General features: G+C 44.7%; 1 protein-coding gene across 3 annotated transcripts; it reads right to left on the reverse strand.

Moving 5' to 3' along the window:
- Window positions 1-240: 240 nt before the first annotated feature.
- On the reverse strand, window positions 241-14,711 carry LOC146172331 (uncharacterized). 3 transcript variants are annotated; one of them, XM_084585850.1, is made up of 3 exons: window positions 14,622-14,711; window positions 12,979-13,183; window positions 241-2,100 (listed from the first exon to the last, which is right to left on the reverse strand). In XM_084585850.1, the coding sequence occupies exons 1-3, from the start codon at window positions 14,694-14,696 to the stop codon at window positions 1,412-1,414; spliced, it is 969 nt and encodes a 322-aa protein (XP_084441976.1). In that variant the 5' UTR covers window positions 14,697-14,711; the 3' UTR covers window positions 241-1,411. The 3 variants fall into 3 exon arrangements, with proteins under 3 accessions (XP_084441976.1, XP_084441978.1, XP_084441977.1); XM_084585852.1 differs by having other exon boundaries at window positions 12,979-13,146; window positions 14,622-14,708; XM_084585851.1 differs by having other exon boundaries at window positions 12,979-13,168; window positions 14,622-14,704.
- Between the last annotated feature and the right edge of the window lie 327 nt (window positions 14,712-15,038).

Here is a 15,038-nt window from a genome sequence, read left to right on the forward strand (position 1 = left end):
CAAAAATCTGAAAGCCCACCCATCAACAAAAAAAAAAAAAAAGAAAAAAAAAAGCCTTCAGGCAGCGCAGGTCAAGAGGGCTGGGTACTCAATTCCTTAGTCATGAATTATAGTGGCGTAGCCTGGCGGCAGAATCTGAACTACCCTCAAGATGGCGATCATGGAACCGCCACTTTAATGAAACGTCACTCGTCGGTGCGCACACTCCCAAACACTGCCATCATCGTATCCGGAACCCAACTACTATAGTGCAGAAGGGGGTGGTGTTTTGGTGTTCAGCTTTCGTTGTGTTAAATATGCGGTTCGAGTGCCGAGCTTGACGATTCCATTGGCCATGTCGAGGCCCGTTCCACTCAGGAGAGAAGTGCTGGCGAGTGATGGCGGCACGGAGTTGGAGGATGAAGACGGTTTATTTACATCTTTGATGTATGAGGAAAGAACCAGAACTAGAACAAGAATCAGAACCGAGAACGCCAATGCCCGGACACACTCACAGTTTTATAGCGTCCGTCTTCCCCAGGATCCGTAGGTGAAGGGCGGGCTCGATCGTAGTAGAGGGAATGTCTTGATCACTGCACTATCATGCACTTGCAACCATTCTCACTTTTGGTGACACGCCGTCCCGAAGAGTTATAGGACTTGGTGGCGAAGAGGAAGCCGTTGTGGCGGTAAAGACGGCTGCTCCAGAGGCACCCATGTCTTCCGGGGCTCATGTTCTGGGCCCACACCAGCGTGAAAGGAGCCGACGCGCGTCGTCGGCAAGAGCAGGGAGAAATGTAGCCTGGAGCGATCCTTTTATCCCTTCGCTCGGCTCCCCTGAAGAGGAATGCCCGTGCGGCCGCCTTGAGGGTATCGACTAATGCAGTGCCACTTGCACCTTTTCTGTTTTCCAGTCAGATGATCAGATGATGATCAAGAGGAGAATTATATTTATAAAAGAAAAATAGTACACATTGGCAAACCGTAAATTACAGAAGCTTGCTAACCGTAGTCGATGACCGGCCAAACAACTCCGCGTTCCTCTTCAACTCTTGCCATATGGCTGCTTTAAGTCGCGTGTCACAGTCCCCGTTGACCACTTCATCTCTTTTAGTCGGGATGACACCACTTGCCTCGGTGGTATCGGCAGCTCCCGTGGCCGACTCGTTGCCGCCATTCCTAACAGGTCCTCTGCGGCAAATTGGATTGTTAAAACGTTTATTTGGGGCCTGCAGTAGAACGCGCGCTCCGGACGGGGCCTACGTCGTCCTCTGGGCACCGCGCCGCGCGGCCTGGGTCCCCGCTCGCCGTTGCCGGCTCACTGGTTCCCTGCCGGGCCAGCGCCTTGATGACCTGCTGGACGGCCCAGAGTTGTTCCTTTTGATTGTCGCTCCCTGCGGCTGCTTCCAGTCGCGGCGGGATCCTCCCAGACTTAGCTCTTCCTGGTACTTGTTGCAATTCCACAGAATGTGTGCGAAGACGGCCGTCTCCGTTCGGCAGACTGCATTTGTCTGTCGGGTGCGTCTCGGGATACATTCTGTGCATCAGCGACGGGCTGAGGAGTGAGCCCGTCTGTAGCTGTCTGAATAAAACGGTTTGCTCTCGACTGAGCCCCGAGCAAAGGGGTGGAAGAGTTCTGCGAGGTAGGCGGAACGCCTTGGTTATTTCGTTGTAGTCGGTCATTTGGTCCTTGGTGCTGAACCACAGCGGCCAGTCGACCGGGGCGCGGTCCGTTAGCGCGCGCGCCTCGGCGTGTGCTGTCTCGTTGTGGTTGGCGTTGCGGCCTCACGCCTCGCCCGCGTGCGCCGGGAACAACTTGATTCTCACTTGTTTGCTGCCATCGTCGTTCTTGGTTGCCTGCAGTATGCGCACCGCTTCCTTCGCTATCCTGCCTTTGGCGTAATTTCTCACCGCCTGCCTCGAGTCGCATATAGCACTGCGTGTGGCAGTCGCGGTCGGCGATGGCCACCTCCTCCGCTTGCTCTGCCTTGGTGCATCTCGTGCTGGCGGTCGTGCGAACGGTGCCGGCAGAGAAAATCTCGATCGGCCAGTGGTCCCTCTCGCCGAAGAGAGTAGGCTTGTGCTCACGTTGATTGCCTGGCTTGAAGGAGCGTCTCCATGCTGGCAACAGCACCCCAAATTCCAACCAGCAGCAATAAAGGAAAGCATGGGTCAAATTTTCCACAGAACAGAGCACTGACACACGCGAAAGCGCCCGGAATCCACTGTGGATCCACCAGACTTTCTGATAAATGAAACATAAAATTCCTAAATTTTGACCCCCTCAATTTTGCCCGAATTTCGAGTCAGAGCAAGCTTCCATGTCGCAGATGAGGCCACCAAAAACAAGATCTGCAGGCCGTATACAAAAAGGTGAGTGGGTGTTCCACGAAGATTAGAAATCAAAACAAATTTTCCACACCGCTCACATCTTCTTACAATCACCATAAACGGAACAGCACATTTTTACTGGATGTTCAGGTTGACCTTGGAGCGCTCACAGAAGAAGCAATGCTCGAAAGTGATGACTGGACAGCGGAAATCTCCGACCGGCAAGCTTGTTCCTCAAACTTTGCCGATTCGAATATTCAACAAGAGCACGCAGTTATGCAATTGCCAGCTGTATACGCACCTGAGGCTTATGAGTACCCAAAAATGTAACTAGTACTGAACAACTCTGTGCTTAAAACTGCGTTTAAACTTTGTCACTGTCATAATTCAATTCGAGACCTTTCCGCACACGTTTGTGTATCACGAAACTTGGCAGCTTTGCCGTAACTGACAACTAAATTTGAGGCTGAAAGGTGCAGTTGCCCTTATAACATTCTGCTGCAAAACTCAAATGTCCGAAAAATTTCAAACCACTAGCGCAAAACGTAGCTTTCATCCCGTTGCCCGATCCTACAAGAAAAAAAAAAAGAAAAAAAAAAGGAAAACTACGCGGGGAGACAGGTTACTCTTTAAGGTGTCCCCTGCGGGGCCGCAGCCTGCCTCTTTGTGCCTGTGTCGAAGCTTGAAGAAAAGCGTCGCGACACGTCCCTGCTTGATCGTCCTCTCCCTGCGCACTCGCTGAGACATGCATACTTTTACCTAGCTGTGAATGAAGTCGAAAAGCAGAGCCGAGCAATGCAGCGCGAGAAAAGAGTTTCCCGCCTCCCTTAATGCGTTTTTTCCATTACTGCTTTCGACAAAGCGGCTCAGCACGTGTTGTGGGCGAATCTCTCACGTGGGGAACTTGCGTAGGCATTTGTCCTTTTCCTCTTGAATTTTGTGCCCGTCTACTCAGAGTTCCTTCTGGATATCTCAGGCTACATTACCTGCGATCCCAGTGGCTTTGTTTCTGTACGGCATCTTTTTACTCCTTCGGGGCCTCCCATATATTCAGGGACTTCGCGCGGTGTGGTCCATAAAAGCGCTTTTCTTTGTCCGTTGCCTCGGCTACCGATGGAACCTCTCGGAAACGTCGCCTGATCATGATCCGCTTTCGCGCTGTTCCGGGGCGACCCGCGGGAAACGTTTTGCCTTGAGCGTCCAGCATTCCTGTTACTACGGTTATCCCGCAGTCATCCGAGAGTGCAAATTTGGAGCCTGAAACTTGGTCTGTTTCAATCTAGCACCAGCTCTCTTGCATGCCTACAGTTTTCCGTGTGTGTTTCGCGAGCAAAAGCAGCTTCCTGCGGTTTTTTACCCACACGGCGTGAATCTTCATCCTGTACCGAAATAGCCTCTATGCTCCCGGAGCGCAACGTCATCTCTTCTGAATTGCCAGGCTGAACTTCACACTTTGAAGATCCAGTGTGCACTTTTGGTTGGCAACCGTACTCATCGACTCCTACTCCACAGTCCTCCACAATTAGCTGTTCTGGCCTCTGTAGCTTAACTAGCACGTGGCCTCTCGTTAGTAGCCGTATTGCCCAGATTTGGCACGCTCTTGCTGCCTAATTCCTCTATTGTCTCACACTGACTAGGAGTTGCCAACTTAGTGCCCATTGAGAATTGTCCTTCACTCTTATTGCACTATACCGCACGCGTCGCACGATCAGAACATGCTCTCCTGTGCTTGATACACAATGCGAATGTTTTTTTTTTCAGATTTTAAAATGACCCCACTCCTCTTTTCAGTGACCATTAGCACTGCTAACTCAAGACGGGCTTTTCTTTAATTTGAGCGAGTTGTGCACTTTTACCCTTCTCGTGGCTGCGTGCCTTCTATCTCTGGAAGCCCACGCGCACTGTGGGCACGCCGCTTTCCGGGCTCACTAATGATGCTCTCGTAGACATCGACCTTTTCACGACCCTGGGAGAAACCAGCTTGACTGGGCTATGAAGCATGCGTGGGAGGAGAATCCGGAGCTTTTTCCTGTGCTATGAGCACAGCCCAGTCTCCAACATGGCAGCATCCTTTGGCCAATTAAAAAGGTGTATAGACCAACTCCAGAGTATCGACCGAACGTCTCCATATCTTAGGGTTATGCAGCTCTATTCCCTGAGTTATGTTCTTGGCCGTTTGCTCATTATTCTGGTTGCCTTTCAGCTCAACTGACTCCCATGTGTCACAAATCCTGTGGTGGCCCCATTCTACCATACTTTCCATACTTTGTGTACACTTTCCAAGGCTGCCCAGAACCTCAGATTCCATAGCTGTACATTTGAGCACCTCTACTCTCTTTCCTATGCCCCTGATGATTGAATGCTCACACCAAATTCTTTTTGAAGTTGTCACAATTATCCAACATTGTGTTACGTGCCACTTTCCTTCAGACTGGGGTCACTCTTTCCCATTTTACAGCTTTCTGTCCGCTGCACACTTGCACGGGATCCCCTATCCTGTACACTTTCCAGACTGCCCAGAACCTCAGATTCCATAGCTGTACATTTGAGCACCTCTACTCTCTTTCCCATGCCCCTGATGATTATATGCTCACACTAAATTCTTTCTGAAGTTGTCGCAATTATCCAACATTGTGTCACGTGCCACTGTCCTTCGGACTGGGGTCACACTTTCCCATTTTACAGCTTTCTGTCCGCTGCACACTTGCACGGGATCCCCTATCCTGTACACTTTCCAGACTGCCCAGAACCTCAGATTCCATAGCTGTACATTTGAGCACCTCTACTCTCTTTCCCATGCCCCTGATGATTATATGCTCACACTAAATTCTTTCTGAAGTTGTCGCAATTATCCAACATTGTGTCACGTGCCACTTTCCTTCGGACTGGGGTCACACTTTCCCATTTTACAGCTTTCTGTCCGCTGCACACTTGCACGGGATCCCCTATCCTGTACACTTTCAAGACTGCCCAGAACCTCAGATTCCATAGCTGTACATTTGAGCACCTCTACTCTCTTTCCCATGCCCCTGATGATTATATGCTCACACTAAATTCTTTCTGAAGTTGTCGCAATTATCCAACATTGTGTCACGTGCCACTGTCCTTCGGACTGGGGTCACACTTTCCCATTTTACAGCTTTCTGTCCGCTGCACACTTGCACGGGATCCCCTATCCTGTACACTTTCCAGACTGCCCAGAACCTCAGATTCCATAGCTGTACATTTGAGCACCTCTACTCTCTTTCCCATGCCCCTGATGATTATATGCTCACACTAAATTCTTTCTGAAGTTGTCGCAATTATCCAACATTGTGTCACGTGCCACTTTCCTTCGGACTGGGGTCACACTTTCCCATTTTACAGCTTTCTGTCCGCTGCACACTTGCACGGGATCCCCTATCCTGTACACTTTCAAGACTGCCCAGAACCTCAGATTCCATAGCTGTACATTTGAGCACCTCTACTCTCTTTCCCATGCCCCTGATGATTATATGCTCACACTAAATTCTTTCTGAAGTTGTCGCAATTATCCAACATTGTGTCACGTGCCACTTTCCTTCGGACTGGGGTCACACTTTCCCATTTTACAGCTTTCTGTCCGCTGCACACTTGTACGGGATCCCCTATTCTGTACACTTTCCAAGGCTGCCCAGAACCTCAGATTCCATAGCTGTACATTAGAGCACCTCTACTCTCTTTCCCATGCCCCTGATGATTGAATGCTCACACTAAATTCTTTCTGAAGTTGTCGCAATTATCCAACATTGTATCACGTGCCACTTTCCTTCGGACTGGGGTCATACTTTCCCATTTTACAGCTTTCTGCCCGCTGCACACTTGCACGGAATCCCCTATCCTGTACACTTTCCAAGGCTACCCAGAACCTCAGATTCCATAGCTGTACATTAGAGCACCTCTACTCTCTTTCCCATGCCCCTGATGATTGGATGCTCACACTAAATTCTTTCTGAAGTTGTCGCAATTATCCAACATTGTGTCACGTGCCACTTTCCTTTGGACTGGAGTCACACTTTCCCATTTTACAGCTTTCTGTCCGCTGCACACTTGTACGGGATCCGCTATTCTGTACACTTTCCAAGGCTGCCCAGAACCTCAGATTCCATAGCTGTACATTTTAGTGCCTCTACTCTCTTTCCCATGCCCCTGATGATTGGATGCTCACACTAAATTCTTTCTGAAGTTGTCACAATTATCCAACATTGTGTCACGTGCCACTTTCCTTCGGACTGGGGTCACACTTTCCCATTTTACAGCTTTCTGTCTGCTGCACACTTGCACGGGATCCCCTATCCTGTACACTTTCCAAGGCTGCCCAGAACCTCAGATTCCATAGCTGTACATTTGAGCACCTCAACTCTCTTTCCTATGCCCCCGATGATTGAATGCTCAGACTAAATTCTTTCTGAAGTTGTCGCAATTATCCAACAATGTGTCACGTGCCACTTTCCTTTGGACTGGGGTCACACTTTCCCATTTTACAGCTTTCTGTCCGCTGCACACTTGTACGGGATCCGCTATTCTGTACACTTTCCAAGGCTGCCCAGAACCTCAGATTCCATAGCTGTACATTTTAGTGCCTCTACTCTCTTTCCCATGCCCCTGATGATTGGATGCTCACACTAAATTCTTTCTGAAGTTGTCACAATTATCCAACATTGTGTCACGTGCCACTTTCCTTCGGACTGGGGTCACACTTTCCCATTTTACAGCTTTCTGTCTGCTGCACACTTGCACGGGATCCCCTATCCTGTACACTTTCCAAGGCTGCCCAGAACCTCAGATTCCATAGCTGTACATTTGAGCACCTCAACTCTCTTTCCTATGCCCCCGATGATTGAATGCTCAGACTAAATTCTTTCTGAAGTTGTCGCAATTATCCAACAATGTGTCACGTGCCACTTTCCTTCGGACTGGGGTCACACTTTCCCATTTTACAGCTTTCTGTCCGCTGCACACTTGTACGGGATCTCCTATCCTATACACTTTCCAAGGCTGCCCAGAACCTCAGATTCCATAGCTGAACATTTGAGCACCTCTACTCTCTTTCCTATGCCCCTGATGATTGAATGCTCACACTAAATTCTTTCTGAAGTTGTCGAAATTATCCAACATTGTGTTACGTGCCACTTTCCTTCGGGTTGGGGTCACACTTTCCTATTTTACAGCTTTCTATCCACTGCACACTTGCACGGGATCCCCTATCCTGTCAACGTGGCGACTAAGCTGGTCAACTATTTCTTTTTCCCCTACCACATCTCTCCGTAGAGTTCTCGCTTTCCTTTTCCGTTTGAAACGATTAGGTGCTCTTTTCTTATTCACAAGCTTTTAAAGCTGGTAACTCGCTGACGGATTTAAGCAGAGAGGGTCTCAACCAAACCGTGGTCATATCATGCTTCCCTCTAGCATCGCAGTGTGTCCTTCAATTTTGGTGCTTAGTTTTAACTTTGAAGTGCCGCAGTTGAGTAGTATTCCTTAACAAGTAGTCGTTCATCGCCTCACCTGATTGATCAAAACTAACTTTTTGTCTCCCTGTTTTCTGGTGCTGTAATTTCTCACCTTTTCCATCCTCCGAGGCTACAGCTCTGCAATTCTGGACTGCCCTTCGCTTCATCTCAGGTCTGAGTTCAAGCACCTCTAGTTCAACATATAGCCTCTCAAATTCTTTGCATTGCTTCGCAAACTTTGCTTCCCGTTCTTGTCTTTCCTCCGTTACTACCTTGCATTTTAGCTCTTCTTCTGCTTCTAGCCAGCGTTCATTCTCTTCTTTCTTTTTCCTAGAATCTCATTTGAGGAGTTCCCACGTCAGACTCTCTCTCTGTTTTGATGTCCTTGGAGTCAGCATGAGATGTACTTTTGAGCCGCTCACTAAAGTATTTCATATCTTGATGGGTGAAAGAGGTATGCTCCATCTCAGTCCCAGGACACTGTGGCACTATCTGGAATGAAGTTGGACTTCTTGACAAAATCAGCTCTAACAGCCCTAATATCACCACTTTTGGAATGTCTCATCTTCAGTGCTGCCAAACTATAGCCGCAGTAGGGCCGCCGCTCGAAGCTTATCACTTCCACGTGCACGCAACTGCACTGTAAGAAAGTTTTGTTGAAAAATACATTTTCTGGCAGCTGTCCTGCCAGAAATTTTACTGTTATGCTATGTTTTGTTTTCAATTTTGTTTTATCATTTCACATAATTTTCCTGTTTAGTATTAACAAAAATATTTGTGAATTTTGCAAAAATTGTGTTATGCTGTTTTCTGTTTTACTTCTTTTTTATAGGTTTACAGATTTTTCTGTTTGCAGATAAAAGAAAATATCTGTGATGTTTAGTTCTAAGTTTTCAGTCAACTGTTATTAAACATGCTTTTCTGTCTGTAGAAAACCGAAAAATTACCTAAAGTTTCATTTTCTGTTAACATGCTTTTTGAAATTTAACAGCATTCTCTTCTTTCCATGACTGCCACAAATTTTCTGTGAAGCTCCATTGTTTGTCATTTCACACATCTTATTTCTTCTGAGTAAAAACACACAAAGAATGTTAGGCAATGCTGCCAGCAATATTTGAACACAATTAAACATAGCAATACTTCTATTTGATGACTATCAATGGCTGCTCCCCTGCTCATATTCAAAATAAAAAATATGTATTATCAAATGATGTCATCACGACTGATATTCGACTATATGCTACTGTCTTCCAGTATCCAATAAATTAGGTTCAAGTTAGGTGGATGACTCCCCCCTCTAAAAAGCATATATGACCAGCCCACACTGGCTATGGCACAACAGGTTAAATAGATACAAAGTAAAGGAATAAAATATGTACAACAATGGCTTTTCTGTTATACATGACTATATGTGGCTCAATCAGTTTAGCACATTCAATGCAGCAAACAATAACTGTAAAAATAAAAATGATAATACAATAAAATAATAAACAGCCACAGAACATTGGGCAATGCTGCCAGCTATAGTAACATTTCAACACAATGGAACATATCAATGCTTCCATTCTATGACTACCAATGGATGCTCCCCTGTTAATATTCAAAAAATTAAAATGTGCATTATCAAATAACATCATCATGAATGACATTCTATTATGCTACTGTATTCCAGCATCCAATGAATTAGGTTCACGCTAGCTGGGTTACTCCCCATGCTGGCTATATGGTACAGCAGGTTAAATAGATAAAAAGTAAATGTATGCACTATGTACAACAATGGATTTTTTGCTGTATTTGACTGCGTGTGGCTTAGTTAGCTTAGCACTTCAGTGCTGCAACAATAACTGTAAAAATGCTGATACCTTACAGTCAATACTAATACAAATAATATGAGCCACTAAAATGCAACAGCAAGCAAATATAAATAAAGTGTACAGGGCGATTTAGGTTGCATTTAATAGCAATAGAATTGCAACAAAAAAGTGATTTACAAACAGTATTCCGTTTGTACTGCAAAAAAATAAATTAAAACACCAATTCAGATACAAGCCCCAGGATATAAGGCACATGCTACAAGCATTTTTAAATTATCACACTGTAACAATAAAACACTGACTTACCCCTTCCACGCCAAAAGCCTGTCTACAAACCACAGCGCGGTCAACATGTGTGTTGGGAGACAATAATGTAATGCGTACTATATTGACTGGCCCTGACACCCTTATCTTTCACAGCACTGCAAAACCTTATGAAATCAAACACAGATGCACCATTACCTGTTTGCTCGCACTTGAGGCTAATGGGACAAATAAAAAGAGTTAAAATTGTAAAATTTACAAAAGCTAAATTTCAAAGTCTTGCAGTGAGGCGATCAGGGCAGCAACTCTTAGAAAAATGTAGTGCTGTTTTTTCTTTGAGCGCTCCTTCTTTCTTCCTTGGCCAGGGTTCACACCTGCAATTGCCCTGATCAGCAAGGACAAAATATTTTCACACTTGATACAGTGGAAATATGAAGACTGCATTCAAGGAAAGAATAAAGCACTGCTTCCCTCCGCCAACACTATTTCTTAAAACATTTTTTTTTAAGGCAAAAGCCTTTAATGGCTCATGCTGTCATGGACAAAGTGTGTCCCGCTTTTGTGGCATTCTGATTGGCCGAGGTAGGATGCATTCCTGCCATCTGCAATGCCACACTTGAACGCGCACCAAGGAACACCACGCGACAGAAGCAATGGTGTACCGTCCAAATTTACACTTGCCAGAGAAAGTTTGATAGATACTGCACCTTTCCTTTCCTGTAAACCAATTATAGTTATATGTAGCACTGCAACGAATGCCAACAAGAGGCTATCGATGGGAGGCAAATGATAGGAGATGAAGGGTAGGCTTTTGCCATTCTCCTCTTAAGAGACATCTAAGACACTCTCTAATTTGTTTTTCATTTACAACCCAATTTTCAGATTCACAGTATATACCGGGTGTCCCAGCTAACTTGGACCATGGTTTTAAAAAATTTGATTTGCCCTAGCACAGTGAAACAAATTCAGAGATGTTCAGAGTGACCTATGCTAACCTCTAGTATTTTTTCGTTCATACAGTTGATTAATTCGTAAAGACTAATTAGTTATTTTTAATTATTGGCTTGAGAGAAAAAGTGTCAATGCAAAAGTTGTAGATCTTCGCGAAAAAAAGGTAGCCACGTACGTTGTGTCCGTCAAATGGATGGATGGATGGAATGGTGGAATGGATGGAAGGATGGAATATAGGAGCGTCCCCTTTAAACGGGGTGGTAGCAGTAGCTATCATGCTCATGCTCACCAGGTGTAGTCAAACTACACCTGGTGCAATAAAAAAAGAAACTTCCTTGTGACTGCGGTGTCACATTAAAGCCTCGAGACGCGTCCGAGATAACAAAACCTGCTTTCCTAGGCCATGCTCTCTACAATGAAGCTGGTTGTACGCACTTGGCGGCTAATCTTTTCCATTCAGAACATCTGATGGCATCTGCAATCACTTGTGTGAACCTCAAATACCGCATTAAGTCCGTCAGGTTAGGTGTGGAACCACCATTCAGAATGAAGCAGCTGGCCAACCCAGAATATATCCTACAGTGCATAGAACAAGAGGAAAGCAATGCTTATCTAGCAACACAAAAACTATGAGGAGCATTTTGTACCCTGTTGTTGTCCTCTGGTACATAGGAATCCATGTGCCTTGATATACACTGGCCAAAGGGGCATATGCTTGAACTCGAAGCTTTTAAGAATAAAATTATTTTGAGAGATAAACATTCCCACCTCTTGGATCATTGCCATTCTTGCAATCATTCTCCTATTTTTGATGAAACCAATGAGCGTGCAAGTAGTATAAGCATGTCATAGCTGAAAAGCAGGAGGAATGAACATGAATTAGCCCTTTACTGTACTCACTGACTGAGAAGTGAAAGTCCTTGATAGCTTGCACATTTATGGTTTTCATTACTAGTCAAATTTATATGTAATTGAGATCACAACATTTTTTTTTTCTTATGCGCTTTTGTAGCAACAAAAAGTTCTGAGTGCTCTGTGCAGATATGTTTTTCCTTGTGTTGCATAATTTATGTAAGCTTTGCCAACAATTGTCCTGTTTTTTATTCTAATACAGCATAATGAAACATTGGCTGCATCACAACACAATATTCACTAAAGCGAAGACAGGAAAGGGTACAATGCTCACCCTCCTTCATAAGAAGAAAACAACAAAGGAACATGTTTACAGATGCTACTGTTAGCAGTTTTACTTTTTGAGTTTAAAAAAGAAATAGTGATAAATGTACATTGAACTATATTTTTACAATCCAGTTTTAATTGAAAAAAAAAAAGTCAGTGTCTTCGGTGACTGCATAAGTTACACTGAATCAAAATTCAAAAATAAAAGCATGGAAGCTGAGGGTTTGGTAGGATGATTGTAATGTTTCATTAAGTAGGGAAGTTGCACATTTTGAGGTACTGCTTCTCTATTCCTTACAAAGCTCTGCACACAGACATAGAGGTTCCACCGCCCTGTAGTCTGTAAGCAAAGTGCCCTTAGTTCACTGTCACCCCAAAAGTCAAACTTTCAAGTTTCTTCACTCCATGCACAATACGTGGCATAAAGCTGTTCATGAGCATCTTGGCAAAGCACCACATTCAAGCAGCCAGGCTGCTCTAGTCCAAGTTCTATGGATCTTGTCAGTACACGATGCTCTTCTTAATTTCGCAACCTTGTGATACAACCCGATTTTACGAAGCAGACTTCTTATGCCACTTTAGACTGCCAGCTTGTTTCGGCAATTTCATCTCTGCTACATTTTTATGGAGGCAATAACACCCCTAAGCTTCTACCAATGCAGCTTTAAATGTGGGCACATAACTCCATTGCATGCTGTGATTTGGGGAGGGGGGCAACTGCCTTTTTTGCACCTCACTGAAGACGCCCATGGCAGCAGCCAGGCAGTATAGCAGCCTCAGCCACATTACATTCTATAACCTATTAGTTATTTGGGTGGAGCGAATCCTTTCTGTTTCCAAGATTGCTTTACTTATTATTATCAGCCTTGCTTATCAGATTGCTTTATTTATCAAGAGTCCTATGAAAAGCAATCAGCTACAGCTTCAGTCATTACCTCACCTTTGAGAAGTATAAAATTACAAAGATTATCCCAACTCAAACCGGTACTCACTGCTGTGTGACAACTCCAAGTAGAGGCCTGTGTCTTTGGGGAACAAAGCATTGAAAGCAAAGTGCGATAGAAACATGAGCTTGAAAGCCTGGTAGTTGTTGGTTGCATGAATTGCTGGCAGGGTGTCGATGCAAATGGCGAAGCTCATTGCAGTAAGAAAACTGCCTCCTGTACACCACAAAGGTAAAATCTGCAATAGTAGATCCTGCAGGTAACAATATACCTTTCTTTAGCAAGTTCAAGAATTAACATACAGTAAATGCAAAATTGGGCGACTTTTTTAACACTTTACAACTTTTCAGTTTAAAGACTGTGAGATAACTCAGTGCCGTGAGAGCATGTCGGTTGTATACAGCAAAGCAGACATTAAGTATATTACTGAGCTTAATGAATATACCATTGATTAACTAAAATCACATATTCAACCTTTTATTTTTGATCTTAAGGGCAAATGTTGTGAAACTGAAGGCCCTCAACATTGAAAATGAGCTCTTCGCCTTTAACACTTTCTCAATCAGCAACGTTACTCGAAATACTGAGAACAAAAAGTATGCATCTGAAAACCCGTTGAGTTATCTTTAACGCATTGCATATTTAGAAAATGTCGTCGCCGTGCGTTGTATTTGGGTGAATATTTTTGCAGGCCCTAGGGTGCGCAATCAAGTGACACGAGGGTGACGTCACGCACTCATATCTCGTGGAGTATTTTTTTTTTTTTTTCTTGAGAGAGGCGCGCTGCTCAGGAATGTGGAGTGAGCACTGATTCTGCATTCGTAATATTTTGCTTTCATTCTTTTTCTTCTGGTCGTTTGATGGTGTGGCTGGTATTCGAAATGACGCAGGGACTAGATTCATGAGCCTAATTCTTCGCAGCGCGCTGCAGGGATAGTGCGTTTGCTTTCCTCAATGTAATGAAAACGTGCAAGAGCATCAACCGTATGCGAGGCCGCAAATATATTGAGTACCTGCACAAGAGTTACATGCACACACGCGTGCCCACACACCTGCAGTTTATAGTGGCGGAAAAGAAATAACTGTCAAGAATGAGAGCATATTTTACAAGGGAGCGTAAACGTTGATGTTTAGAATTAAGCTGCGAAATTATACAAGGTGTTGCTTACCTTATGGACAGTTTTTTGTCACTGCAGTTGTTTCACATAAGAGGCGTAATTTAAGATATAAACGCGGTCGATTGAGCTAATTACACGCGCGCAGAAACAGTCCAATCTGCAGCTCGACCTCTGGCCACGAATCTCTCATGAAATTGAAAAAAAAAAAAAAAAAACTGCAAGCGGTTAAAAATCCCCGGTATAGTGATCCTTCCTAGGACCGGAAACGAGTTTGAAAACGCCGCGCTTCCTGACATCTCAAGTAGGCCAAAAGCGTACACCTCGAAGTTAAAAACTTCCCGCCTTTTTTGCCGTGCATTTTGTGATGTGGATTTCAGCACGCAATGAAAATTAGTACGTATTCATTTTTCAGCGGACTATGGCGTCCTTCCGTGATCACTATACGTACGGATGTTGTCTCCCACGTGCTATTTAGACCCAACGCAGCAGCCCAGGTCTTTACTAGCGATTAAAATGGACTCGGTGTTATAGGACTGTGTATATAAAATGCTAGTAAGAATATGCTCGACTCACCTTGCATGATAAACAGTTCAAGCGCCGAAAATTAATGATGAAGCGCGCTAGCTCATATCCGTGATCCGCGGCCATGACGCCATGCCGTGCCTTCCGAGACGGTCATGAGGGCGTAGGACCGCAGCCGTATACTGCTTCACAATTTGTGGCACTATAATACACGCAAAAACTGATTGAACTCTTCAAATATGAGATGTTATTTGTTTTGGGTTTCAAATGTTTTTAAAAATACGTTTTTTTTTTTGTAACTTAGGTGTCCACGTGACTAATCTTTCGCGGGTTTGTGAGGTTGCGGCACCAAAAACAGAAGCCACTGTCTTCCGTTACAGTGGTTAGCCACTGTAACAGAAGATTTCTGTTTTTTCCATGAACGTGTTTCTGTTGATGGCGCTTAGCAGATATTATCTGTACTCGAAC

This window comes from Amblyomma maculatum, unplaced genomic scaffold, assembly GCF_055883805.1.
Source record: "Amblyomma maculatum isolate TAMU_Amacu unplaced genomic scaffold, ASM5588380v1 scaffold_13, whole genome shotgun sequence".
Taxonomy (NCBI): Eukaryota; Metazoa; Arthropoda; class Arachnida; order Ixodida; family Ixodidae; genus Amblyomma; species Amblyomma maculatum.